The sequence below is a fragment of the Lutjanus erythropterus genome, chromosome 4 (assembly GCF_056507025.1).
Source record: "Lutjanus erythropterus isolate fLutEry1 chromosome 4, fLutEry1.hap2, whole genome shotgun sequence".
NCBI lineage: Eukaryota > Metazoa > Chordata > Actinopteri > Lutjaniformes > Lutjanidae > Lutjanus > Lutjanus erythropterus.
The window spans coordinates 47,048,706-47,075,155 of NC_139320.1; the positions used below are offsets into that span (position 1 = coordinate 47,048,706).

General features: G+C 38.3%; 1 protein-coding gene across 1 annotated transcript in view; it reads right to left on the reverse strand.

The window, feature by feature from the left end:
* Window positions 1-26,450, reverse strand: part of LOC146329223 (cGMP-inhibited 3',5'-cyclic phosphodiesterase 3A-like) — an 89,011-nt gene that overhangs the window by 43,454 nt on the left and 19,107 nt on the right. Inside the window, exon 2 of the mRNA XM_084718157.1 lies at window positions 2,981-3,031. Within this exon, the coding sequence (XP_084574283.1) occupies window positions 2,981-3,031 (51 nt within the window). The remainder of the gene's footprint in view (window positions 1-2,980; window positions 3,032-26,450) is intronic.

A 26,450-nucleotide genomic window follows, 5' to 3' on the forward strand; every position in this document is an offset into this window, starting at 1 on the left:
ATCTGTGAAACAGTGCTTATTTTCAAATCTATGATAATCAAGACTCATAATTCACACTAACCCTCAATTTAGTATTCTTAAATTCTGGTGCTTTTGATGGCTGTACTGACACTGCTCCGCAAACACACACACACTTCATCAGCCTCTCTGAGCTGCTAGCATTAGTTCGTCTCGCCACAACACAGGTACAACACAGAAACTTTCTCAAAAAGGGCCACAGATGTTCTCCTAGTGACGGCCAAAGCAAGAAAGTGGAGAATTATTTGCTGCAATACAGCGAGTGGCCAGTGGGAAAAACTGTCAGAACGGCTGAGTGGCATCGCCCTGTCTAGTTCTATTATAAGTCCATGCTCATTATGTAGCAATGAGGCCATGTCCTCTAGAGTGGATGTCCTGTGCACCCCGACCCCCCTCTCAGCCCCCTGCCACTTTTTAGCATTTCTCAAAATTATGCAGTGGGTGCATAATTTGCTGCAGTTACACTTTAAGTAATCCAGGCACACCCAATCACCTGACTCTGAGTGATGTGAAATAGTTGTTAGCATTGCTGAAAACACTGAAAATCAGCGCTGGACTCTGCTGCTCTGTGTGAGTTTCAGCAGCGTTTAATTCATTATTTTACTCATGTAGACGAGGTAAAACTAAACCCAAAACTAAGCTTTCCCAGAGCCTCCTTAGCGCTTCGTGCATCATTAAGTTGTATCTTAAGGTCTCCCTTACAGGCTGTTTCCCAGAGTCTCCTCAGCTCCTCAGTAAGGTTTATCTGTAGGAGGGTAGTCTGAACCTTTTCATAAGCTGTCCCTAGTGATGCTGTCCATCCGTTGTCAATTTGTCCATTCTTATCATGATGGTAGCCTAATGAAATATAGAACCTATCCAGAATACTGGTCCAATTTGTGAAAAATTGTGGATTTTTTCATGTAATGGAGCGGGTGCCTTTAAAGAAGAGCTGCTAAGGTGATGTACCTTAGCAGCTCTTCTTTAAAGGCACCCGCTAAGGGATAGTCTGGAAACACTCCTAGGAAGATAAGTTCCTTTGTTAAGGTATACCTTAGAAACCTTTGTAGAACACTAAGGTACATCGAAACTGGGGAATGCAAAGTGAAGTACAACTTTTCACAACCCACCCAACACAAAATGACATAGTGAGATAATAATATGACTTGTGAGGAAAGTCAGACATTTTCTAAGCAAAAAAGAGCAAGTTATTTTCCTCATAATTCATAAACCTAACCAAGGCAACAATTAACAAGTAGGCATAAAGATGATTACAACAGGAAGCCAAAGATGTCTGTTTGTCTGTTTGTTATCCATACATCTTGATGAGCTACATGTAAGTGTGCACAGCTGAGTTTGTTGTGATTTTTTCTGCTCCCTGGTGGTAAAAACAAAATTACATGAAACAGCTTTAAACAGGCAAACTAATGACCAGACATGTTACAGTGACATTTTTGGTGATAACATTTCAAGAAGAAGGATTTTGGACAAGGGAAGGAATAACATTGTGTTTTCTTTTTGCAGTTCAATGTTTAAACACCATTTCAAAAATATTTTAGAAAGAAAACAGATGAATGCATAATTGCTACGTTACAGCTGGAGTGAAGTAATGTACAAGAGACCTCACTCACAGTGTGACAATAAACTGTGCTGGTTTAATTTGAAAATGATAATTACCACCATAAACCATCGTAACCCACCCTGTTCTGAGCAAACACATTACTAACACATGAGACATCACAACCACTAACAAACAGTGTCATTTTCATTTTGGAGCATAAAATGGCAAAACTGAACTCTCAGCAATGCATCATAGGATAATTATGCATATGGTGGCCGTCTCTCAGCCTCTCAGCTGCACATGTGTATGTCACAAGCCAGAGGCTTACAGTGTCCTACAATGGTTGGACAGCATTAAACAAGTTACATTACACAAACTACACAAGCTTCCCAGACAGAAGTTCACTCTCAGCCTCATGTAATCTTACTACTACTACTACTACTACCAGAGGTGGGAAGTAACTAAGTACTAATACTTTGTTACTGTATTTAAGTACTTTTATTCTTCTCACAACTTTTAACTTTTACTGCCTACATTTTAAACACATATCTGTATTTTCTGCTCTTTAGTTTAGTTTTTTGGGGGAATTATTGATTATGTTTGTCTTGCGTCACTGTGCGCCACTTTTTCAACATCAAGACTGATTTCAACAAGACAAACAATGTAAAAGATGTTACAAGACTGCAACAACGCTAAACAAGACAAAAAAGATGAAAAAGACTTCAAAATGTAACAAGACAAAAATAACATAAAAGACACAACAACAACAAGACAAAAACTTTGCAAAAAAAAAAATGTAACAAGACCAAAAAAAATATGTACGAGATATAACAAGACAATGCCATAAAAAACATAACAGGGCAAAAAAAAGACACGTAAAAAAACAAAAATGATGTGAAAGATATATCAAGACAAAAATTTTATAAAATATGTAACATGACAAAACATAAAAGACAAAAGACAAAAACAACGTCAAAGATGTAACAAGAAAAACATGAAGAAACAGAAATGTCCTTCAGATGGCCACTTTTTACTTTTATACTTTGAGTACATTTCAGAGCCTGTACTTTTTCACTTTAACATGAGCAAAAGAAGTTGAATCAGTACTTCTACTTTTACCAGGGTCTTGTTTTTACATAAGTATCTGTACTTCTGCTTGAGTAAAAAATGTGTGCATTTTGCCACCTCTGAATACTACAACTACTAATCATAAACATAAAGGAAAAAAGTATCTACATCAGCAGATATTAAAATTCAGATATCAGATGGAACTTAAAAAAGTGGATCAGTATATCTCTACTTACTACAACACTAAGCTCAAAATATCTGCCAAACACACACACACACACACACACACACACACACACACACACACACACACACACACACGTCCTCCCTTCCTTCCCTCTGGGCTGCACTGACCTGCGATCTGTTCAGAGCTCTCTTGTAGTCCCATTCTGGCTGGCACATCATCTGGAGAAAGAAGTACACAAACAGAAGCTGCTGTCAGAGGACCTGTCCACTCTGTGACACTACACAGCACGAGCTCAGCACAGAACTTATTGTCTCTTCTTCTGCTGTCCCTCCTGTACATCCTCCTCCCTCCATCCCTCTGTCCGTCAAGCCGTCTAAAAATAAAAGAAGAGCAGGCGCTGCTGATGATGAGGAGGAAGAAAAGAACACATCACCCTTGATGCTGGAGGGCTGATCTACATACGGTTTCCCTCCACCACCACCACCACCACCACTCTCTAGTTGTCTCTTCGCTGCAATTATTTTTCATTTTTATCCAATAAGAGAAAACTATAATTCAGTTTCACAGTCAGACAATGAGTTTTTCAAGTAGATTTCAACAACAACAAAACACATTTCATTTATATTAACAACAAATGCTGTAGTATAATATATATATGTATATACATACAGTATATGTTACAACGTTGGATGTCCATATTAATTAAATGTGGCCAAAGTGTCAAATAATGAGATAAATGTATATAGAAGTAATCCCTGTGAGGACAACACTCAGGTTTCAGACCACTCTAAATGCATCATTTTCAGTATTTTTCCTACTTTCGAGGACTTGCAGACTGGCTGATGTTGAGTATTTCTTTACACGGTTATGGCACAGCACAGTGTGCCCACAGTGTTCAGTATGTCTCACACACACCAATCTCTGAGCTAACTAGCTAACTAGCTAACTAGCTAACTAGCGGCTAACAAAATATTAAACTTGTCTCGCAATTATAGCGAAAATCTCTGAAAGTCGAGGCAGAGCAGCCAGAGAACATCACAGGGAAGACCAGAAAATATGTTCCCTAGTTTCACCAAAACACACACCAATTTCTGAGCTACCTAGCTAACTAACAGCTAAAATAGCTGTTAACAACATATTAAACTTGTCTTGCCACCAGTAAACTCTGTAGCGTAAATCGACAAAAGTTGAGGCAGAGCAGCCGGAGGACATCACAAGGAAGACCAGAAAATATGCTCTTTAATTTCACCAGAATCAGTGAATGAAGTTGTGTTGTTCTGTTGCTGCGAAGTGCAGTGCTCACATGACTCACGAGCAGAGGTCATGCCCCCTCAGCAGGCATCGTTGATGTTGGCCAATCAGAAGAAAGCGTTTTTTTGGGGGGGCTAAAATGTATTGTTTGGGTGAAAAGAGGGGGTGCATAAAGGTCCAGATTATGATAAAAAAGGTTATTTTTTAATTGTGAATCATGTAAAACTACTCCAGTGGAGTCCAAGAAAATATAAAGCTACAGATGAGCATAACTGGTCCTTGAACAGAGCTAACTGTTTCCTCTTGCATCTAGTATTTGTGGTGAGCTGGACTAAAGGCAATCCCTGTAGTGGACATGCAAAGATGAAATCAACTGATAAGATTACCAGTGAGGGTATTTCCCAAAATATAAATGGTCATTTAAAGCTGCAGCAGCCAACTAGTGGCACCAAATGGCAGCAAGAGGTAACTGACACTCCAACACCGTGCAGAAATCATGGAGCGAGCTCCTCTGACCTACATTTCAAGCCACTAACAGCTGGTGTAGTGGGGATGAAGAAGACGAAGAAGAGCCAAAAATGGAAAGCCCAGCTCACGCTGAATGAAGAATTAACAATGGCTGCTGCGTTGGAGCAAGTTGAGCACTTTGCACTTTAGTTTTGATTCATTATTTCATGTGCAGAGACAGCGCTTCACACCCATAATCACAGCAGACAGCAGAGGTTAATTTGGCGGTTGGACACACTTCTCTGTTGCATCCCCACTGCGTGATCCATACAGATAAAATGAGTTTATTTTTTGCAATTAGAAATTGTGTCATTGCAGTGTAGTTTTAAAAAACAGAGCATTAAATTATTTTGGTTTCTTGCCTTACAGGGCCTGTCAGCACAACTAAAAATAAAGGTTGACACAACAATCACCGGCATGTGACCTTGTTAAGGTTCTGACGCTGGATTTAAAACTGCAACTAAATAACAAAGCCAGTGCAAGTGTTGCACTTTTCATGGATGAACAAAAGATTGAGTAACTGCTGAACCAGACACCTGCAAGAGGGACAACTGCATATGAGTGTGTGCATCTGAATTACAACAATAGGCATATACAGTATAGAGCTGCACAATTAAAAAGATCCAGATGTCAACAAAAAGGCTAAATTCCATCAGGCGCGGCTGCATCATGCTACGGCTGCAATTTCACCAGCAGCATCTCGGTGCGTCCCAGAAGCAGCTCTCCACTTCAAATACGCGCCAAGTCTATTTTTGGTAGATGTCGCGTCAGTTAGCACAGAGCAGATCAAACAGACAGGAAGTCAGACACAGAAAAGGCAAGGAGAATCCAGCTAATTTTCAAAATAAAAGACCCTGTGCAGACTCACGTTCACAAAGACAGATAGAAAAGAAACAATTTAACCGCATGGCCTGCTTATGAAGCACAAAGAGCAAGAAAAGAGGACTTAATCAACAAAATATGAGCATGTAAACATAATTAGGCAGGTAAAACGCTCCACCAGAATCGTGGCGCAGACGTGCCGTGTGCGGTGGAATCATTCAGTAATAGTTTGTTTTTTAATGGAAATGAAAATTGATGATCTTGATATGGACAAAATCAAGTATCACAATATTTTTGATCAAATACCCGAATACCTCAATATATCATTGACTATTGGTGCTTTCACAAAATATTAATACAAAGATATTTTTGATGAATAATTGTCAGAAATAAAACACTATATTAGGATAAACAATTTCACCATACTTGGTACTGAGGTAATCCAAAAGTAACAGTAATCAAGTTACATTCCTTTAATATTGTGATACTTGGATTAAGTTACTGACTACCCCTTTTTCACAGTTAATTAGTAATTGTATCAGAATACATTTTGAAAATAACAATAATTACAGTGAATGTGGTTTATCATTTATTCAAACAAATATCGACCAGAAGTCTTCACATTCATGTGAAAGTATGCTTAACTTCAATTTGCAGAATATTTCTTCTAAAGATAGGAATAGGTACTTTAAATAATATATATTGTTTAATTCTCAATAATTATGATTATTATTATGTAATAACTGGTCCTAGGCTTCGTGTGTGTCTGTGACAGTGCATTGCGTCTGTGGGCTGCCCTAGCTGTCACAGTTGGTAGGCTGATGTATAAAACGGCATAAAATGAGTGGACTTGACAGTGCAACTGTCATCCAGTGGAGATGACGTTGCATCTTGAATGGCAGATGAGATAATCTGCCTAATACTGCAGATTCATGTTTTATGTGAGCCCCTGAGGATGGGACGGAGGTTGTGTGGAGGAATAAAAGCACTGTGAGACTGAATCACACTGAACTCCGTGATCATGGAAAATATGTAGACTTCATCAAGAAATAGCAGGGATGTTTCAGTACCGGACTGGACTGTGAAAATACATACAAAAGACATTATATTGGAGAGAAGGCAGACATCTCTGTATCTCCAAAACTCTGCACCTCACAATAAAACTGTCTGGATGGATAAACAGCACTACAGGACAGGAGAAGATATGCATTTTTGATTCCGGGATGAAGTGCGCTCTTAAGAAAAGGAACAGCAGCAATTATCACAACTGACAACCTGAAAACACGACACATTTGCTTTTAGCATGAAATGTTTGGCATCATTGCATCAAATACTTTTAACAGTCAATCCCTTATCAAAACAGTCCCTGATTATTAGTTTTGAAAACAAAATTGTTAAGCTCAAATTTCACATACTGTTTAATAGTTAGTTTTTTATATAATATTTGAAAAGTTCCTGGCATGTTCTACTTTTTTTCTTTTTAAGAAAAATTCTCTAATTTCAGCTTCTATAATGTGATTATTTTCTGGCTTCTTTACTCCTCAACGACTGTAAACTGAATATCTTTGAGTTGTGAGCACAACAAAACATCTGAGGACGGCATCTTGGACATTAAAAACAGTGAACAGTGATTAACAACTGTTAATCAATCAATCCATAAAATAACTGACCGCTTAATTGACTAAAAAATAATCGCTAGTTGCAACCCGAAACTGTAGCTGTCAAATAAATGTAATGGAGTAAAAGTGAAATATTTCTCTCTGAATGAATGTAGTGGAGTATAAACTGTTAAGAAACTGAAATAATTAATTAAAGCACTGATGCTTCAAATTTGAGTAAACAGGCTACAGTAGTTGAGTAAATGTACTTAGTTACATTCCACGACTGCATGGCGCTGCATTAATGTAATGATGCAGTTACAGTGCTGCATCATGACAGAAGTCCCCTTTCTCTGTATCACAATGTACACACACACACACACACACACACACACACACACACACACACACACACACACACACTTCAGCTCCTATCATTTACCCAGCAGGCCTTTAAATCCTCCTTTGTGCTCTGCTGTCCCTTGACAGCCTCCATTACGACTCAAATACACATCTCATGTCAAGTCTATAAGACGCCGGGAAATCACAGAGCTCTAATGCACTTCTGAGCCACATAATCTCTGACAGCTCCATCATTCACTCTTAACTAGACTGCTGCTAATTTCAGCCAGAGCTTCATATCAGTATAGGTGTTTGTGCAACAAAAACAAGCAAAAAAAAAGTCCAGCATTGTATGCAGGTGGGGTTCATTTTTGTATGTGTATTTTTGAGTGTGTATACTTGGATGTACAGTATATTATACTGTATACTGCTGGAATGGCTCACACATGCACACACACACTGCACACTGCAGGGGGAGCTCTCTTACATGAACACTGGGGTGTTTTTGTCATATGCAGAACTTCAGTCTGTTCACAGGAAAAAAACCCTCCTTACTTGTTAAATCCACACATTTAACAACAACAGAAAACAGAGCCAAGAATTTATTTTAAAGGAACAGTTCACCCCAAAATTATATACATATTTTATTTCTTTGACTAGAAAGAAAATAGTTCCTGTATGAAACTGCTCACAACAAGGTCTATGAATAATCTTGAGTAACCGGGTCATTATTTCTGGAAAGAGACACTGCGGTGCAGTTTTTCAGATGTTTTTATTTTGTTGTTTTGAGCACCACAAGTCGAGTGACATCAAGTTATATTTGATATTCAAGATTCATTTTATATGGATAAATCATATAACACTACAGGCCAGAGGAAAAAACATATTTGGTGGTGGACTGTCCCTTTAAAACAAGCATGACTTAATGTAAATTTTCATTGAAGTCAGTTTTTAAAAATAAATGACTGGATATTGATTCTCTCTGAATTCTCAAAGGTTAACACAATTAATGAGCAGGAAAAATCTGACAAAATATTCATATATTCACTTCATACAAAGATCTTTCAAGCTTAAAGGAGGCTGGATCCCATCCCAGCATGCACTGGGCAGACAGCAACACAGCCACGAAAAATCTTTATCCCTTAGGACCTTTAGTTTCACCTGACTTGCAAATGTGAGGCCTCTAAAACATGCAAAAGTCTTCCACTCCACACAGAGAACACCAGTGATCCAGACAGGGTATTACCACAAAACAGTTTTTGCTCCATTTTATTATAAATGACTTATGTTAATCTTGACTATCAATCTCACTGTTGTAACAAGACAGACCTCATTCAAAACCATAATCATGCAGCTTAGATGCAGATGTTGTGACCCACTTCTTAGGAAAATAAAATAAAATAATAATAATTAAAAAAAAGCAACTGCCTGAAAGATAAAAATAAAGAGACATTTCACTGGCAGACCTCGAGGCTTAAAGAAAAAATCCTTGTTTTGCATCGTAAAAAATACCGCTTTAATCCACCACTATTACAACATGAAAATACAATGTGTGTACTTTGACACGCTGTTTTTTTCTTGAGCTGCTCTTTGAGTACTTCACATGAAATTCAAACCATTTGGGACTGGTCACAGAAGTTGTAGATCTTGTTCTGAGACACACTGTAAATGTCTTTGAGGGGGAAGTTCAAATTTTTTGTGGGGTTACATGAGGTACTCATCAATAGTCAGTATTTCACCAACGCTGGGTGGTCAGCAGACTTCTAGTTTAGAGAAGCAGTGAGGAGTACCAGCATGGAAGCTAAGTAATGAACTGCTGTGGCCAAGTGCTAGCTATATTTATTATATTTATATTATATTTATTTATATTTTTGTTTTCACTGTTTTACCTTGACATCAGAAACCGCTGTTATGTAAGTCAAATATAGCTGTCTCCAAACCAACCAAACTCCATAGGAAAAATCAGTAACACACAGAGTTGCTGATCTACTGCTGCCTCAATCTATTAGTTTGTTTGTGTTATTGTGTAACTTTGGTGAATCTGAACCAACCTTTTAAAACAACAAGGTCACAAAATAACACAAACAAACAAACAGATCAAGGCAGTTGGAGACCAGCAAGTTCTGTGTTTATCAAGGTAGAATTACTGATTTCGCAAATGGGGTTTGGTTGGTTTGGAGAGATTGATATTTGGCTTACATAACAGTGGTATCCTGTTGTAAAAGACTGTCTGATGCCAAAGTAAAGCAGTCAAAATATTCTAAATATAGCGTACACTTAAACTGACATTGATTTTTTTTAGGTGGACCATTTTTAAGTGGCTTAAATACTGCTGACCCTGTTCACAGCAGTACTGCTTGTCCAAACTGGGAGCCTGCCAACTGCCATCTACTGTAGGTAATACACCAACTATCAATAAGTGTCTCATATAACCCCACCTCAGATAATCCGAACTATCCCTTTAACCCTAGCTCATTATTTAAACTACCAGCAATGTGTGTGTGTGTGTGTGTGTGTGTGTGTGTTTGTTTGTTATCATGTACTGTATGATAAAGCCCTGTGAGGGCTAAAGGGACAAAAATCTGGGTCTATCTTTACACATACACACCCACACACGCGAAGAGGCATGAGCACATACATGCACTGACACACACATTAACACACACGCTCTCTGTTTGTCACGACTCAGACACTCCGGCACTGAAGAACCCAGCAAGCCAGACCAAAACCCCTACTGGCCAGCAACTGTTCTTACTAGATCCCAGCTGAGGCAGAAAAAGAGACAGGAGGGAGAGACATGACACAAGTATGGACAGAGAAAAGACAGGAAATTTTTAGAGATAATAATATACAGATGAATGCAGAAATAGTTAATCCATTAATTTAATGGGATAGTTTGCATTTTATGAAGTGGAGCTGTGTGAGTTATGGACAGACAGTGTGTTAGCTACAGTACATGGCAGAGTTTGGAGAAGCAGAGAGGAGTACCAGCATGGAAGCTACACAACCAACTGCTGTGGACAGGGTCTGCAACAACATGTATTTTAGCCAGTTCAGTGTAAACTATATTTAGACAATCTTCTCCACTTTACTTTGCCGTCAGTCTTTTGCATCTGTTATATAAGCCAAATATCACCCTCTCAAAACTAACCAAATTCCATAGGTGAAATAAGTCATTTTACCTCACAAAACCTAGTTTGTTTGGGTTATTGTGTGACTTTGGTGAATACAAACTATCCTATCCTGAAACACTCGAGTCACATAAATTATTAGACAGAAAAAGTAGCCGTTCAGAACGGTTAAATTTAGCAATATGTTTACGGTGTCTGGCAGGCAGAAGGCAGGTAAGCCTGCCTGAGCTTCCTCGAGTCTGGGGAGGAGGGGGCGGGTGGAAACAATTTTGCTTTTTTTCCCCATCTTATTTTACATTAATTATGGCATTATATCACTGTTTTTATGTTCATTCTATGTCTTTGTTATAAAGCACTTGCATGAAAGGTGTCATACAAATAAAGTCAGTTATTATTACTCTTATTGTTATTAGAATTTGCTTCAACCATAGATCATATATTGAGTAGGATTTCAGCTTATTTAATATACTGTCTATGGCAGCAACTTGATATTCAGTCCACAGTGCTCATTTTTGGACATGCAATTGTTACATATTGCTCCTTTAATAGAAATATTTTCCATAGCTCAATTATATGGCAAATCCGTGCAAATGCTAAAATATCTTTCATTAGAATTTTGTAGATTTTTTTATTGTAACAGTCCAATTCACCAAGATTCAATAATATGATAATACCAAAGTATTGCTCATCTCATCTGTGATAAAATGAGGTTACACGTCCATCCGTCTCATCTTAAACTCGATCAATGCTCCCTGTTGAAGCACCGCATTTTTCAGGCTACATTATTGAAGTCAGTTTGCTTGTCTTATAGTATTGTTGCTCAATAAACTCATTTTGTCATAATCCTCATATAGTGCAGTAAGAGCAGATATCTTCACTGATTTTACAGCACAGAATGTTTTCTATACAAACTGGTTCATAATGACACCAAGAATCACAGTTTACCCTCTCTAGCTTGCCAAATGGATTTGGCAAAGCTGCCTGTGTATGCATGGTTAGCCTGTGTGTGTTTATGAGTGTGTGAGTGAGAGAGAGAGAGGGGGAGAGAGAGACTCCTGGGACTCCTGGGCTGGATGATGATGATGACTCACCCACCCACACAATCACACACGTGAACCAAGACATGCACTCATCGCCGTCATCACTCAAAACCATGTTAGCGCTGCTCACTGATGCTAATTGTTCCCAATCAGCGCATCAGCGGTCCTGTCAATGCACCGTGAAACCAGACCACACCAGCGATTGCTTATTGATCTCATTACACGCTCGCGTCACTCCGTCAAAAACCTGGTGTTTGTGTGTCTGCCTGCACATGTGTGAGAGGCCGACTGACACATCCATCAGAGCTCTACAGCTGCAGACCAGCGCTACAACTATTTTAAATGATCTGAGAATGTAATCAATACAAAACATTTGGATTTTGGATTTATTGAGACTGAGTGTTGAGTTGTCAGCCGTGCTAGCAGCAGCAGCTGCTCTCCTTGTGGGTTGATGTCCCTCTCTGTGCTTGATGTGATCACATGTTTCTCCAGTTGAGTGATTATATTTATTCGGTCACAGTCTACATTCAACATTATTTCTGTTTTCTCGATTAAAACATGGCCAAACCACGTTGGTTTTGCAAGCTGTCATCTGTCCAACTTTGCTGATAAAAACATGTGGGGTTTCATGGGCCATCGGGGCCTTCGCACTTGTGGCGTACGGTGAGAGGGGCAGTTAACTGGCATTGTGCACAAATAAAATATTCCTAAATAGTTTAACTGACTAGTATTTCTGGTGCTGACTAACGAGGGTGGCGACGTTTAATCGTGTGGTTGACATCCCTTATTTCATGTCCTATTTAAGAATGATGCTTGCAGCACTGGCAGAGAATTACTAAGACTCACAGTGACCCTGACCACAACCTTACATCTCTTCCTCCACACATCTCTTCACTTTCATCTCTTTTGTGTTTTGTTGCATTTTTGGGGCCTTTTTTTTTAACTTTATCAATCAGACGGCTGCTGGTGATATGACAGGAAGGGGAGAGAGGGAGAGGTGGGGAAAGACATGCAGCAAAGGGCCACATGCTGAAATCAAACCCCTTGGCCGCTGCAACTGAGCTACCAAGACGCCCCTATCTCTGGTGTTTTATATCTGTCCATAAAACACACAGGTCAGATGAGTAACACCTTTATTCTTTCATTTTTACTTCAGCTTCTTTCAACTTGGCTTACACGACTGGATGATAGGAAAAAAGACATTAAGGTTAAAATGTTACATATTTCTAAAACTCTTCAAGACAGCAAAGATGTTGTATATCATTCATGACTAAATTCACTGTGTTCCCAGAAGTCAGAGTGAGATGACTTGTTTACAGTACCTATGAATAAGTAAAAGTAGACTAGAGAGCTGCGGGAGAGACAGCTTTCAAAGGCCTTTCTCTCACTATGTAGCACATGTGCAAAATGTGCCAAAATGAAAAATGAGTTAATGCTGATAGTGAATTAAATATTAAGAGCATAGAAAAGCAAAATTATTTTCATCTTTTCATTTGTATCTCTACCCCTTTCTGTCCCCTGTGAATGGCTTGTGCTGATGGCAGCCACCAACATAGCCTCAGGCAAATGTGTGTGTGTGTGTGTGTGTGTGTGTGTGTGTGTGTGTTTCACAGCGAGGTTGCATGACTAAGCCTTTGCATGTACTGTCAAGTAAATGCATGCATGCCTCTTGTCAGCAAATTTAGATTTCTACGTCATCTTTGCAATTTCCTTCTCATGTGTGACACATGAACAGTTCATGAAACAGTGGTTCTGAAGTCGCGTGTGGTCGTGCGTCCTGTAGCATGACATCTTGTATCTGTTGATGTGTTAAATGTTTAATATAACTGCACCCTGTGTAATTAGACAACAAGTAAATCAATGAAACCACACAGGCTTTTGAAAGAACCTGAAGAAACATGGACTGAGTTGTCTGTGTCTTTATATGTTCTTCAAAGAGCTTTCAGGGGGTCACAGTTTGTCAAAGTTCAAATTATTTGAACTTTGTGTGCAGCGGTGTACCACGTTGAGGGTAGCAGTGCTAGCAGTGCTTACCGCTGATCATGTGTTGAGGCCTTAAGGCATTAATCAGGTATCAAACTTGCAACACTGATGCATATTCTGCTCTAAATTTATCCATCCAGGCAATATTGGATTTAAATTATTAGTGCATACTCACTGGATTAGCCAAAAACAGACATTCCCACTGGTTGTTTTATCTGTAAATTGTTCCTCCATTGAATTTTCAGATGTACTATATTAAAATATGTCAGTATGGCAATATCAAATAATCCATATCACCAAATCCTACTATTGATTAAAAAGAAAAAGATTCTTGCAATTAAAGACAATCTTTTGACTTGAAAATGTTTATTAGAATTTGATATTACTAATGGAAATTTGTAGGAAACAGTATTGTATTGATAAATAAACACTAAAACAACTCAAATCTGTTCAAATTATATGACTACAGCAGTGAATGAATAAATGAATGACAATGCATAATCAATTAATAATAAATTATTAAATTAATCACCCAATATTTTCATAATCAATTAATCAGAGAGAAAAGTCAAAAAGTCTGATTCTAAAAAAAAAGTGAAAATATTTTTTTTTTCCCCTGGTTTCTGAGGATGTTGTCTTGGCATTTACATTTTTGACACTTAATGGACCAGACAACTAATCAATTAATCAAGAAAAATGATCGACAGGTTCATTGATAATGGAAAGACTTGAAAAATAGATCCAAAAATGTGGGGCACACAGAGGCGTGTATTGTTAGTTGCAGCTCTAGAACAAACACAACTAACAAGAAGAAGAACTAGTAATAACAACAAAACACACAAATGTAAAAGTGTCCCATTCAAAACAGAATTACAGTGTGCATTCATGTTCTTGTACCATCTACTTGTCATCTTTACTTCATTGAGGGAGCTGCATCACACGCAAATGAGCCTTCATGCATGCACAAAACTCATCTGATACACACACACACACACACACACACACACACACACACACACACACACACACACACACCATTTCATCCTTCCTCCTCCCTCTAAGGCTCCATGGCTAAGTGGAGTGTTTTTCCCTCGCGTTGTTGTACCCATGTTAGGCTACTGACGCCAGCTTGTCATTCTCTACTCCCATTACCGTGAGAGGCGAGTGCGTCACAGCTCCCACAACCCACTTCTCTCTGTCAGCTTCCTGCTCTCACTGATTGACACTGACGTTGCCGGGCGTTAGCATTTCAGGCCGAGTCCCGCGGGGGCAACGTGAGCGTCCAGACACTGGTCTTCCATTTGGAGCTGCATGCATAATGACTTCCATCCCATTTTGTGTCTGTGCTTCAAGTTTTGCTTTTTCGTGTTTCCCCTCCGAAATCTTCCAGATGATACTTTCTACGGGAGATAACTGATGACAGACATTTCTGTTGAAGCAAAACTTTTGGCTATATTTCAGATTTTGATCTGTGGTGTAAACATTTCAGCTTTGAGCTGTATGAGCCTGTATTATGGCAGGTGTTACGTTACAGTGAGATGTCAGAAATATTCTAACAATATTCTGACATAATCAAAAGACTAAAAACATTTGATATGTCTAGTTTGTGTCTGAGCAGCCACAGAATAATATTCCACGCTCTGGTGCCTGGTGGATGACCTGCAGAACTGCTGTGCAGGTAAAACGGGTAAAAAATAAATTTATATAAATTTGCAGGTGCGGGTCAAGTGTGGGCAGGCAGCAGGTGAGAATAATAATATAACACACTCAATACAATGATGAATGAAAATGAAACATTTTTTTTCCCTAATACAGCAACATCAAGCCTAATCTGCCCCCTGGGTTTTATTGTGAAAGTCCACTACAAAACCTATGACCCCACATCCTGCCAAACAAACTAAATTAGCTAAAACTGATGACATAAAGGCCAAAATAGCCAGTGGAGGATACAAAATTGGGAAAAACAGATTGTTGAAAGCCAAGTCGGATATTTGGGAGGGTTTTGGTGTGCTCCAAGACCGTGAGAATAATGTTGTCGGTGGTTATGCTGCTTGTAAAAACTTTCAAAAAGTACTAGTTTTTTTAGTAGCCACAAGCGAGGCTCATATCACTATGGAAACACATATAACATTCATAATTTATGTGATGTACGTAAGTCATGTTACATACCTATTTTAACCCAAACCATGATCTTTACCTAAACCTACCCAAGAAGTTTTTGTGCCTTTATTTTGAAAGTCTACCTAGATGTGCAAAACTGCCTAGAAGAGTCCCGACGGCACCAAACTTTAAAGTGTTGGGACACTGATCGAGCTCCAGTATGTGACCAGCTGGACATGAGAACATGTTTTCTGTACATGGCCACACAGTCTTGAGAAGAGGTCTATTCAAGCAACATAAGAGACCTGTGTAGGTGGACTATGGGTGTGCACATCAGTATTATTAAAAGGCAACTGTATTATTTCCAGATTTTAGGCCTGTTGCCATTTACAATATCCACAGAAAACAACCAATTTATGGCTGTTTATCTGAACAATTTCTCCTGAGAAACATTAACCCCGACTGTAGAGGCCTGTAAGTACAAAGTATCAAATAATCTATCTTGGCTGCCACTGTATACTATTTTCAGTAATGATCCTTTAGTGTTAGTGATTGCACAATATACTTATTAAATACAAATTGAAGTTAGTGGTAGGTTGTGCCAACAACAACCAGTGTTGTGACAGGAACACACTAGTCTTTATGTTTGAAAGCAAAGCCTGATCTCAAGATAAATAATGTGTTCATAAAGCAGGTAGAAGAAGCCAAACTATAGAGAGTTATCACAATAATAAATTATCATGGACAAACACATACAGAGAGTGGTAACAACAATAGGAAACATTTAATCTGTAATTTAAAAATGTGCTAAATATCTGACAAAAGAAATTATCAAATCCAAAAGTATTCTAAGCTTTGTTCAGTAGTTTGGTCTAAGACTTCATTAGGTAATAAAAAAAAAGTTCCAGGATTTCGCAGGTCTTCTTTGGGGGATTGTTTCAGACTAAAATGCCTGATTTAAATTGCAATCGAATTGCAGGACCAAGAGAAAATTGCAAAATAAAGTTGTGATTTATGATTTGTTCCAGGGAGAAGAAAGCCTGAGTTTTCTAACTATCTTACTAAAAAGGTACAGAATTCCAAAAATGATAAAAAAAAAAAATTAAAAAAAACTTGTAAAATTTGTAAATTCATGAAGTGAATCTGAGGGTATTCCAGGAAGAAGCAAAATCGTTTTGGAGCTCAAACTCAAAAATATAATTTTGCACAGAGCATTGATGTTTACACACAAATGCTGTGTTCTTTAATGTGAATAATAAGACAAAACACTGAGTCAGTTCACTGAGACGGGCATGTATGACGTTTGCTGTGATTGGTGGAACTCAGGGGAAGCTACGATGATTGATCAAATTTGTGGAAAAGTTGCGCTTGAGTTTGGACAAAATTGCAAGGTCGCACAGAAGTCACACGGATTGGTTGAATTTGCTTGAACTGGTGCAATCGCAACATCACAACTTCCTGGAGGGACTAAAAAAACTGCAACTAGTTCAGAACAGTAACGTGCATCGTACAGTAATAAACAGAGCAATGCAATCATACTGCACAACAAATTATATGATTTTAAAAAACTGCTGAAAGAGTATTATTTAAAAAGAAACTTTAGAAATTTAAAAGTATTTTTGTTTTTTGAGTATTTCATGGACATTGTATGTTAAATGATTGTATTTATCAGTCTATTTTGTTTGTGTATGTGTACTACAGTGTGTTATGTTAGTGAGTTGTGAATGTGTATTTCTGTATTGTCATCATATACGTTATATATTTCTAAGAAGAATAGTTGAAGCCATGCAGAGGCTAATGGAGATCATAATGAACAAACAAACAAACAAACAAAATGAATATATGATTATTTCTCTGTATGGATTCATAACACTGTCACTGTCTTATTCATATGCATACAGGCTGGTATATAGTCCATACAACAGCTATGACCGTTGTTGGTCTTTGTGTATCTTTGTGTACACAAAAGATAACACATAGTAAACACTGGTCAGACAGACCAACAACAACAAGAAAGGCAGCGAGTAAGAAACTTGAATGGGAACAAATCCATAGAAAGAAAGCGTCTCTTCTGGGTAGACTTGTCTTCAGGCTAAACTAAAGACACTCAGCATGTTTCACACCAGAGCAGCTTCATCCAATAAGGATGCGCTCATTCAATTCCTTGTTGAATGAGACTGGACAGAGAGAGGTGGAGAGGAGAAGACGTGGGAGGAGGATAAAGAGAGAGGAAGACGCTGGAGACTATAAGATGAATGAAAGAAGGGAGCGCAAAGCTGCATCAGGCCTGAAGGAACCAAACCGGCCGCACGTTCGTGTATACGTGTGTGTGAGTGACTGAGACATGGAGAGAGAGAGTGTGTGTGTGTGTGTGTGTGTGTGTGTGTGTGTGTGTGTGTGTGTGTGTGTGTGTGTGTGTGTGTGTGTGCCGTCCTATACACACATCGCAGCTCAAGGCCAGCTCCTTCATCTGCTCCTCTGATGAGAACCAAGCGCTCCCTCTGTGATGCTTTACCACAGCTCTGAGAAAACAGGGCGCCATTTATAGAATGGATCCAATTATTTCTAAATACTGAAACTTGACCTGAAATAAACTCTCTGCTCCGTACCTGGTTAAACATGCCCTGAGAGAGACGTCATGATTAAGCACGACGCGCTTGAAAAACTGCAGATGTGGAATTTTGGATTTTTGAGTTTTCACTGGTGCAAAGTGCATTTTTCACAACAAGTGATATTAGAGTTCTGATGCTGATGCAACCTCACGCAAAATAATGCAAACTGTCCCTTTTAAGGGGTACATAGAGGGAATATAGGTCACATTCAAATGCATCATAAAAACACAAACACCATGCATGTAAGTTTATTTGAGTCCTAATGTCCTCTAAAAAGTGCATTCTGGGCTTTCACACATGTGGGTGTGGCCAACTGAGCACTTATTCTGTCATTTCAAATTTATAAAGGTAAATTGTTCTGGTCTTCATACCAATGTTTTTTTTTCATATTTATGAGAGTCTTGACTATATTTTATTAATATTTATTAAGAGTTTATGTCACTTTTAAGCCTTTCACAATACACATTTAACTCATTTTTTGGGCAGAAGAGTTTTTGATCTGACCACATGATCAGCCCGTATCTAAGGTCAAGTCGCACAAAGAAGTGGACTTTCTGCACCATCCTGCACATCTTTATCATCTGCCACAAACAGCTGGATCCAGTACAGGTCAGACCACCAGGCCTCTGTGCAGCCTCAAAACGACAGGTCACAGTACGCACTTTATTTAAAAAATGGTGCAGGTGCAAGTGTGTCAAGTGCAACATGTGCCTCAGAGACCAAGAACTGCTTCCTAATGAGGCATTAATGACGTGAGCACGTTCATGTCATGTTTTGAGTGATTTCCACCATCAAGATTTACCCACTAAGCGGAGTTTTGGATAAAATAAAGTGATACTTGTAAAATCACACATGACACAATTTGTTTTTGATGCCTTGTATGCCATGTGTTTTTTTGTGGAAAATATTGGCCTGATGTCCACTAAAATGGACATGTTATAACAAAAACTAATAATAATTTTGGAGAGAAAACTCTTTGTGATATGTTTCCTACATCCCAATTACTTAAATTGTGTAAAAAAATAAACATCTAAATACTAAAGCCTTTTTCTCCTGGGATATCTGCAGTTTTTCCAGCACACAGTGCTTTATCATCACTCCTCTTTCAGCATATGTTTAACCAGCTATGGGTATGAGAGTTTATTTCAGGCCAAGTTGCAGTATTTAGAAATAATTGAATCCATTGAATATTCTGGGTACTTAGTGATAGTCTACAGAAGATGGCAAGTATTGAAGAGTACCAGAGCGGAGGCTGAACAGTGAACTGCTGTGGACAGGGTCAGCAGCAAAATTGTTTGATGCCACTTAAACAGGACCGTGCAGAACGTGAGCCGCTGGACCATCACTGCCTTAAACGGTTACTTTATTTAATATTATTGTGCGACTTTGGTGAATCCAAACTAATCTTTTAAAAGAGCGAAGTGGCACAACCTAACCTATCAGTGCAGTGGTCGAAACTTTGTTCTGCAAGTAAAATGTTTTTCTGTGAGGAGTCTGTTTGCTTTGGAGAGAGAGCAATATTTGGCTTATATAACAATGATTTAGCATTAGAAAAGACTGTTTCATGGCGAGGTAAAGTGGTGAAAATATCTTAAATATAGGCAACACTAACACTGATATTGATTTTTTTTGGATAGACTTTTTTAAATGGCTAAAATAAATGTTGCTGATGACCACATCCACAGCAGTTCATTGTTTAGCTATAAATTCTAACTGGTATTCCACTCTGCTTCTTCAAAGTGGGGTTGTGCCCACCTCTCACTATTTTAGTTAAAGACCCAGTCCAATGAATATTATGTTTTAACCTTGTTAACATGTCCATGTGATGTTTTTTTTTTTAACTTATTTTGCCAAAACAACAACAACAAAAAAAACATATCAGACAATTTATTACTTCTTGTAGAGCATTTTATATTGTTTAAAACATGACTGGAGGTGGACTTTGATACAGTGTCTTTGGATAAGTACCTTTTATAACCCCATTAAAGTTTTCCAAACTATCCCCAATTAAAATGTTTATTAAATTAAACTTAGCATTAAGCTGCAATTTGGGTCACAAATTGTCTCTCGCCGTCAGAACTCAGTCAGATCTGAACACAGAGACATAATACAAACAATTTAGATCGATTTTGACGTACGCTTTTCAAGGATATTATCAATTCTTACGTCTATCGCAAGCAAATGTCTTATACCTGCTTGGAAATCATAGAGAAATGACGCTCTGAATAACTCTGGAACTTTCCTGGGAATCAGTGTTTTTTAAGATTTATTTTTATGGTGCCAGTTTGCCAAAATGTAAACAAGTTAGTATAACAGAAAGTTTTAGCATACACCATTTATAACTCACATAGCAACATTTCCTGTTTATCTCCCCCAAAGAATTATGGGGAGTGTATTTCCAAAAGTTAAAGCCACAAAATAAAAATAATACTAAAAGTAATAGTAATAGGAGTGACAAAATCTATTCATATGAACTTTAATTTCATGTTTGTTGCATAATAAATATTTTTCTGATGTTAGTAAGGCTCAGAATGTCTTATCCACAAAGAGACACACTTACACACACAGAGACACACATATGCAGTGTGTTACATAACAAAGTGAGTGATGGCAGCTGAGGACACAAAAATACTGCCTTTGGCATTTGTCCTGTGAAAGTTGGACAGGGAGGAAATCGGGTGAGTGGGAGAGAAAACAGAGAGGGACAGGCGGACAAAAAAGGGACAGAAAGAGAGAGAGGGAGAGAAAGAAGGGGGAGAAAAGGCTGAGAGGATGAAAGAGATGCAAAGGGAGGAAGGAGAGAAAGATTTTTTTTTGACTACACATGCACATAGCCTGAGGTGAAATGCCCCAAGGGAAAATATTACCCGAATTAATGCTGCAGTCCAGTCATTTCCACGTCCTCTCAGTTTTCTATTTCATCTAGAGTCACTAAAGACGTCTCCCAGACTACAGTATGTAATGTAAAGCTTGAGACTATGAAGTAATGCACCAGAGTTTATTGCCTATATTTGATGCATCATTTGAATACCCTTCAAATCTCAAAGCAAGTTCATTCTCAAACGCTTGAAGAGGTCACTCAGCGGAGAGCACATCCCTGCCAGGCAACAGATGGTGAAGCACCTACTGCAATGCCACCACAACTGCCAGATGCAACCAGCTGAGATTTGCAAAGTTCCTCCAACATTAACATGACCTCCATGTCCCTAATCCCTAACTGAAACAAGATTTCAAACTGAACTTCCAGCCCACAGCACCAGTTTTTCACTATACATGTGTGATTCCAGGTAATAGTTTCCAGTGAGAAACATGCTGAGAGCTGAACATTATGATGTCACAGTGAAGCTGACCTTTGACCTTTTGGATACAAAATGTCATCACCTCATCTAGGGCTGCACAAGTATTTGCAATGTTATTGAAATAAATGCAATAATGATGCAAAATAATGATGCAAAAATGATCATTCCCACTGATTGTATTACATATCACAAAATGTGATTTACCATATTGTACCAACCGTTTTTTTTTTCCAAAATTCTCAGAGGTCCTTCAGCATACAGTCATGAATGTGCATTTAAAAAAATTAGGCTGATTGGTCCAGTATTGGCTGTGGACAAGATAGCTGCAGGCAATCCCATGATCCCCTGGGAGGGATAATAAACTGAGCGATCTTTGAGGTTACTACTCCCATCATGAAAATCTCATAGACATACTGTATTTAAGACAAGGTTTGCTTGGTTGAATGGTCTCTTCTATAAGCGATGCTCAAAAAATGCGGCAGCCTAAAAACAGCCACACAGGACACAATAATAAAAACTAAAAACTGAAAAAGAATCAGTTTATAGCTCAGGAAAGGCTGCTTGTACTCAGGTGTGTACTTTCCTCCTGACACGAGATGTCCTGGGGAAATGCTATTCATTTACAGATTTGAGCCATGGAAAGTTTAAATTGAAGATGACTTCTCATAAATGTTGTACACCGTTTTAATTTGCATGTCCCCAAAAGCACTTCCTTTTCATTTTAAGACATGAGATCAGATGAGTCCCAGTTTAGACTGCAGGGACCTCTGATGCTGACTTATCTAATAGCTACTTATCTTTGCTCTGAATTTCAGATGCTTTCAAACAGAGCTGCATCAAAGAATAAGGTACATTTTGGGTTTTGTAGCAACCAAACATGTAAGAAAGGGTTCACCCTGTAATGGACACATTGGAAAAGAACCTAGATTCAGGTGGAACCTTGTTCCAATCTGGAACAGTGAGGGACCTGGAATTTATAGTGACATATCTACTCTTTGAAAATCCTTTTAGGTAGGACTGTGAAGTCTGAGTGTGTACTGCAGTGGTGTAGTATGCATGCGAGCCAGTAAGTATTTTATGTGGATCTGTGCAAAGGCACCAAAAATAACTTATACTAAGTAGGGCCTGACTGATACTGGATGTTTGGGGCTGATGTTAGGAAGCAAAGAAATTCCGATATTGATATCAATGGTTTATTCTTTATATTCTATATTCTGTAGCCTATATTTTATTCTGAATAAACACACAGATTTCTTTCTAACGTGGTTATCAAACTGTTGTGACAAAGATATGCAATGATGGCAGGATATTTTACAGTTTAACAATAAACTTTATTGTATGAAGGTGCTGAAACAGTTAACCTTTATCATTATTTTTTAACAATAATAGAAAATAACTATAAATAAAAAACAAATACAACAAATATATTTGGAACTTGAGGACAAAAGATTGAATATAATAAAATGTTGCTTGTAAAACTAAAAAAAAATAAAAACAATCTGCATTATTTTCTATCATGCTTAACATTCAGCATTTATTCCTGTATTAAAACACCTGACAAAAGATTCTGGATTTAGATTCCAGTCCAGTGTTTTGTGCTTTTGGTGGTGTGCTTTTTGTTCTTTTTAATTGGATCTTTTTTCTCTTATTCCGTATGAGATAAGCAGTTATATAACTGTAAAATAAAGTTACCATTTCATTGCTAAGCTAATTGCATTGCATAACAAAATGGTATTACATCTGTACTTAAAGACAAATGTGATATGATATGCATAAGTCTATTCGCAGTGATAAAAGTCTTCCAGGGATTGAAATGAACTTTTTTCCTCAGTGTCCAGAATTCTACTTTCAACTGTCCCAGACAGAACAAACAGTATCCCAAACTAAAGTTCATATAGTTTAATAATTTTGTTTCTCTGACTCGCTTGACTTCGTTGACTCACTCTGGTTCACCGTGGAAGTTCTGCTTGTTCACTCCATGTGTTCGGCCACAGTAAGTTTAAAACACAAAAAGAGTTCACAGTATCACCTGTTAGAAAATAGGGCCTATTACATACTGAGTTATTTTAAACATCAAACTCTCTTATCCATCATTTCAACATTACAACATTATAACTTCACAATCTTTTTCTCTCTGTCTGTCAACACAAAGTCCAGCACGTAAAGACGCAGCTTTCACATTTTTATGTCCAGATGAGGCCGTGAGTGTCTCTGAGCACAGACAACCTCTGGCAATTAGCTGCTATATGTACGTCATCGATGTGTGTCTGCACCTGGTGTGTGTGTGTGACGTGTGTGTGTGCATTATGAGGGATAATGGAAGGGAAAAACACTCCCAGATGCATGTGATGCAATTATACCCTTGATTATCTGATTGGGTAATCTACAGGCCGGCTGGAGGCGTCCAAGACAAACACACTGCTGGCAGACTGTTGACCGAGCGTAAACCACTAGGAAGAGCACACACACACACACACACACACACACACACACACACACACACACACACACACACACATTCACACACACCTGTATTTGAGCATGTGCTCAATGATACGTAGATATAGTGAAGGATGAACAGAAACGCAGCAGCTATTTGTATCCATCACAAAAAATTGTATTTGTGTCTCTGTACACACAGTACAGTGGAAGCTACTGTGTGTGTGTGAATGCGTGTGTGTGTGTGTGTAGCTGTGTATTATGGACTCAATGGAGGAGAATGAGCCGCTGATTGTATTGCAACATTTGTCGCAAACATACATGAGGCTGGCAGCTGAAAACATGTGTTGTATGTTGTTTGTGTGTGTGTGTATGTGTGTGTGTATGACAGACGTCGCTCGAATGGGTCAGTGATCTAACCCACAATGACACTTCAACTCAGTCTGAATAAAGGTCTTGCTTTACGAGGACACGGCACATCTGGGGGCTTCACTGAGGCCAGGCTAAGTGTGTGTGTGTGTGTGTGTGTGTGTGTGTGTACACTTTATGTTTGCACACATCTTTATGCAGTGTACACAATTCACAATACAATACCTTCACATTACATGTAGTCAATTGATTCAGTGTTAATATAAAAATATTAATGAGTGCAGCTTTATATAGTGGCATGCTGGGATCATATCAGCTGTATTATTATATATTTATTATATATATATATATATATATATTTTTTTTTTATAGCTTTAAAATTCTAAATGTATTGTTACTTTAGCTTTATTGCTCCATTCACTTCTAGTGATTTCTAGGGATGTGCCCGATTAGTCGACTACACCATTAAGCATCGCCACCCTCGCAAGTCGGCACCAGAATACTAGTTGGTTAAACTATTTATGAATATATTATTTCTGCACAATTCCAGTTATCTGTTGCCTCTAAGGTGTTATGCAGCCACCTGTCACTAGTCGGGTTCTCATTTTTTCAGACAGTGTTTAACATTATCAGTAATAAAATTTTAATTGCATTCTGAGAGTTTTCTTTCTGTTAGACTAGTTGACTAGTCCAAATTTAGTTTTGTGTTTAATCGACAGGTGAATTAGTCACCAGGAACATCCCTTGTGATTTCTCCCAGCTTTACACTTACTGGTGTCCAGTCTCAGGATTGAAATGTTCTTCGTGTCAACCTAATTTCAGTCATATAAAGTTGACTTAAATGCTTACCTAGATAATGCTGTTTAAACTTTCCAAATGAGGTGGGACCACTAAAGTGTTGTCTATGAATAATCTCACATATCTATCTAGAGAAACAGAGCACTGGAAAAACTGTTGTCACAAAACACACGGATAATAAAGGCCAAAGGCAGGATTTTTAATTGCTTCTACATTTAAATGAGGATTCCTACAAATGTCCCCCCGAAATGGTGTCACTGTGTGAGATTACTGAATAAGTAATGTCCTCCCTTCTCCTTCTCCTTCATCTTTTTATTATTTTCAACAAATCTCATGAAAATACCAGAAACAAACAAGTCTGTGTACTCACGGCCTGATATCTCTTCTGCTATGACAACAAGCACTACTGTCGTTTTGGCTTATTTCTATAGTGCTATGACAGGAGATATACACGTAACACACATGAGCTGAGACGTTGTACTGTTTGTGTTTAGAATAATGAGAAAAAAAATGTCTCCCAGTGAAACAGAACGGCTCTTTTATGTGTTTTTAATAGTTTTTGGATGATAATGGCACTGAGGCCTGTATGTGCTTGTTAAAAGGATAAATGTGTTTACATATTTTCATTAGGTTTGCTGATGATTATAAAAAAGATAAAATAAAATCAGAATTATGCTTTAAGCTATGTAGCTCAAGTCAGCAACACTGCAGCCCTGTAGTGCTACTGGGCAGCTCCCAGGTAGGTCAGTAGGTGTTAAATGTGTCTGCAAACCAAGGGCACAGCTGTGAAACAACACACAGAGGAATGAATGCCAACCATTCCTGCATAAATAAAGTTTAGAAACCAGACCTCTTCTTTGGATAGTGCAGATTATTTGAACTGGGGCTATACGCACTTATTGACAGTCAGTGTGTTACCTACAGCAGCCAGTCGACACACTCCCAGTTTGGAGAAGACGGCAGGAGTATCAGCAGGGAAGCTAAGGAATGAACTGCTATGAACACCCGCTTAAAAAAGTCAGCCCTGCCAAAAATGAGGCTATATTTAGAATATTTTCACTGCTTTATCTTGCTGTAAGACAGCATTTTCTGACAGGAAACCGCCTGTATACAATCCAAATATCACTCACTCCAAACCAACCAAACTTCATTTGCAAAAGCAGTAATTCTACTTTGCAGAACACAGAGAGGAGTTGCTGGTCTGAACTAACCTTTTAAATCACCAAAGTCACACAATGACAAAGTAACCAGTGGAGGCAGTGGTAGATCAGCAACTCCTGTGTTCTGCCAGGAAGGTTTTTGCCACTGGAGTCTGGTTGGTTTGGACAGAACAGTTTCCCATCTGA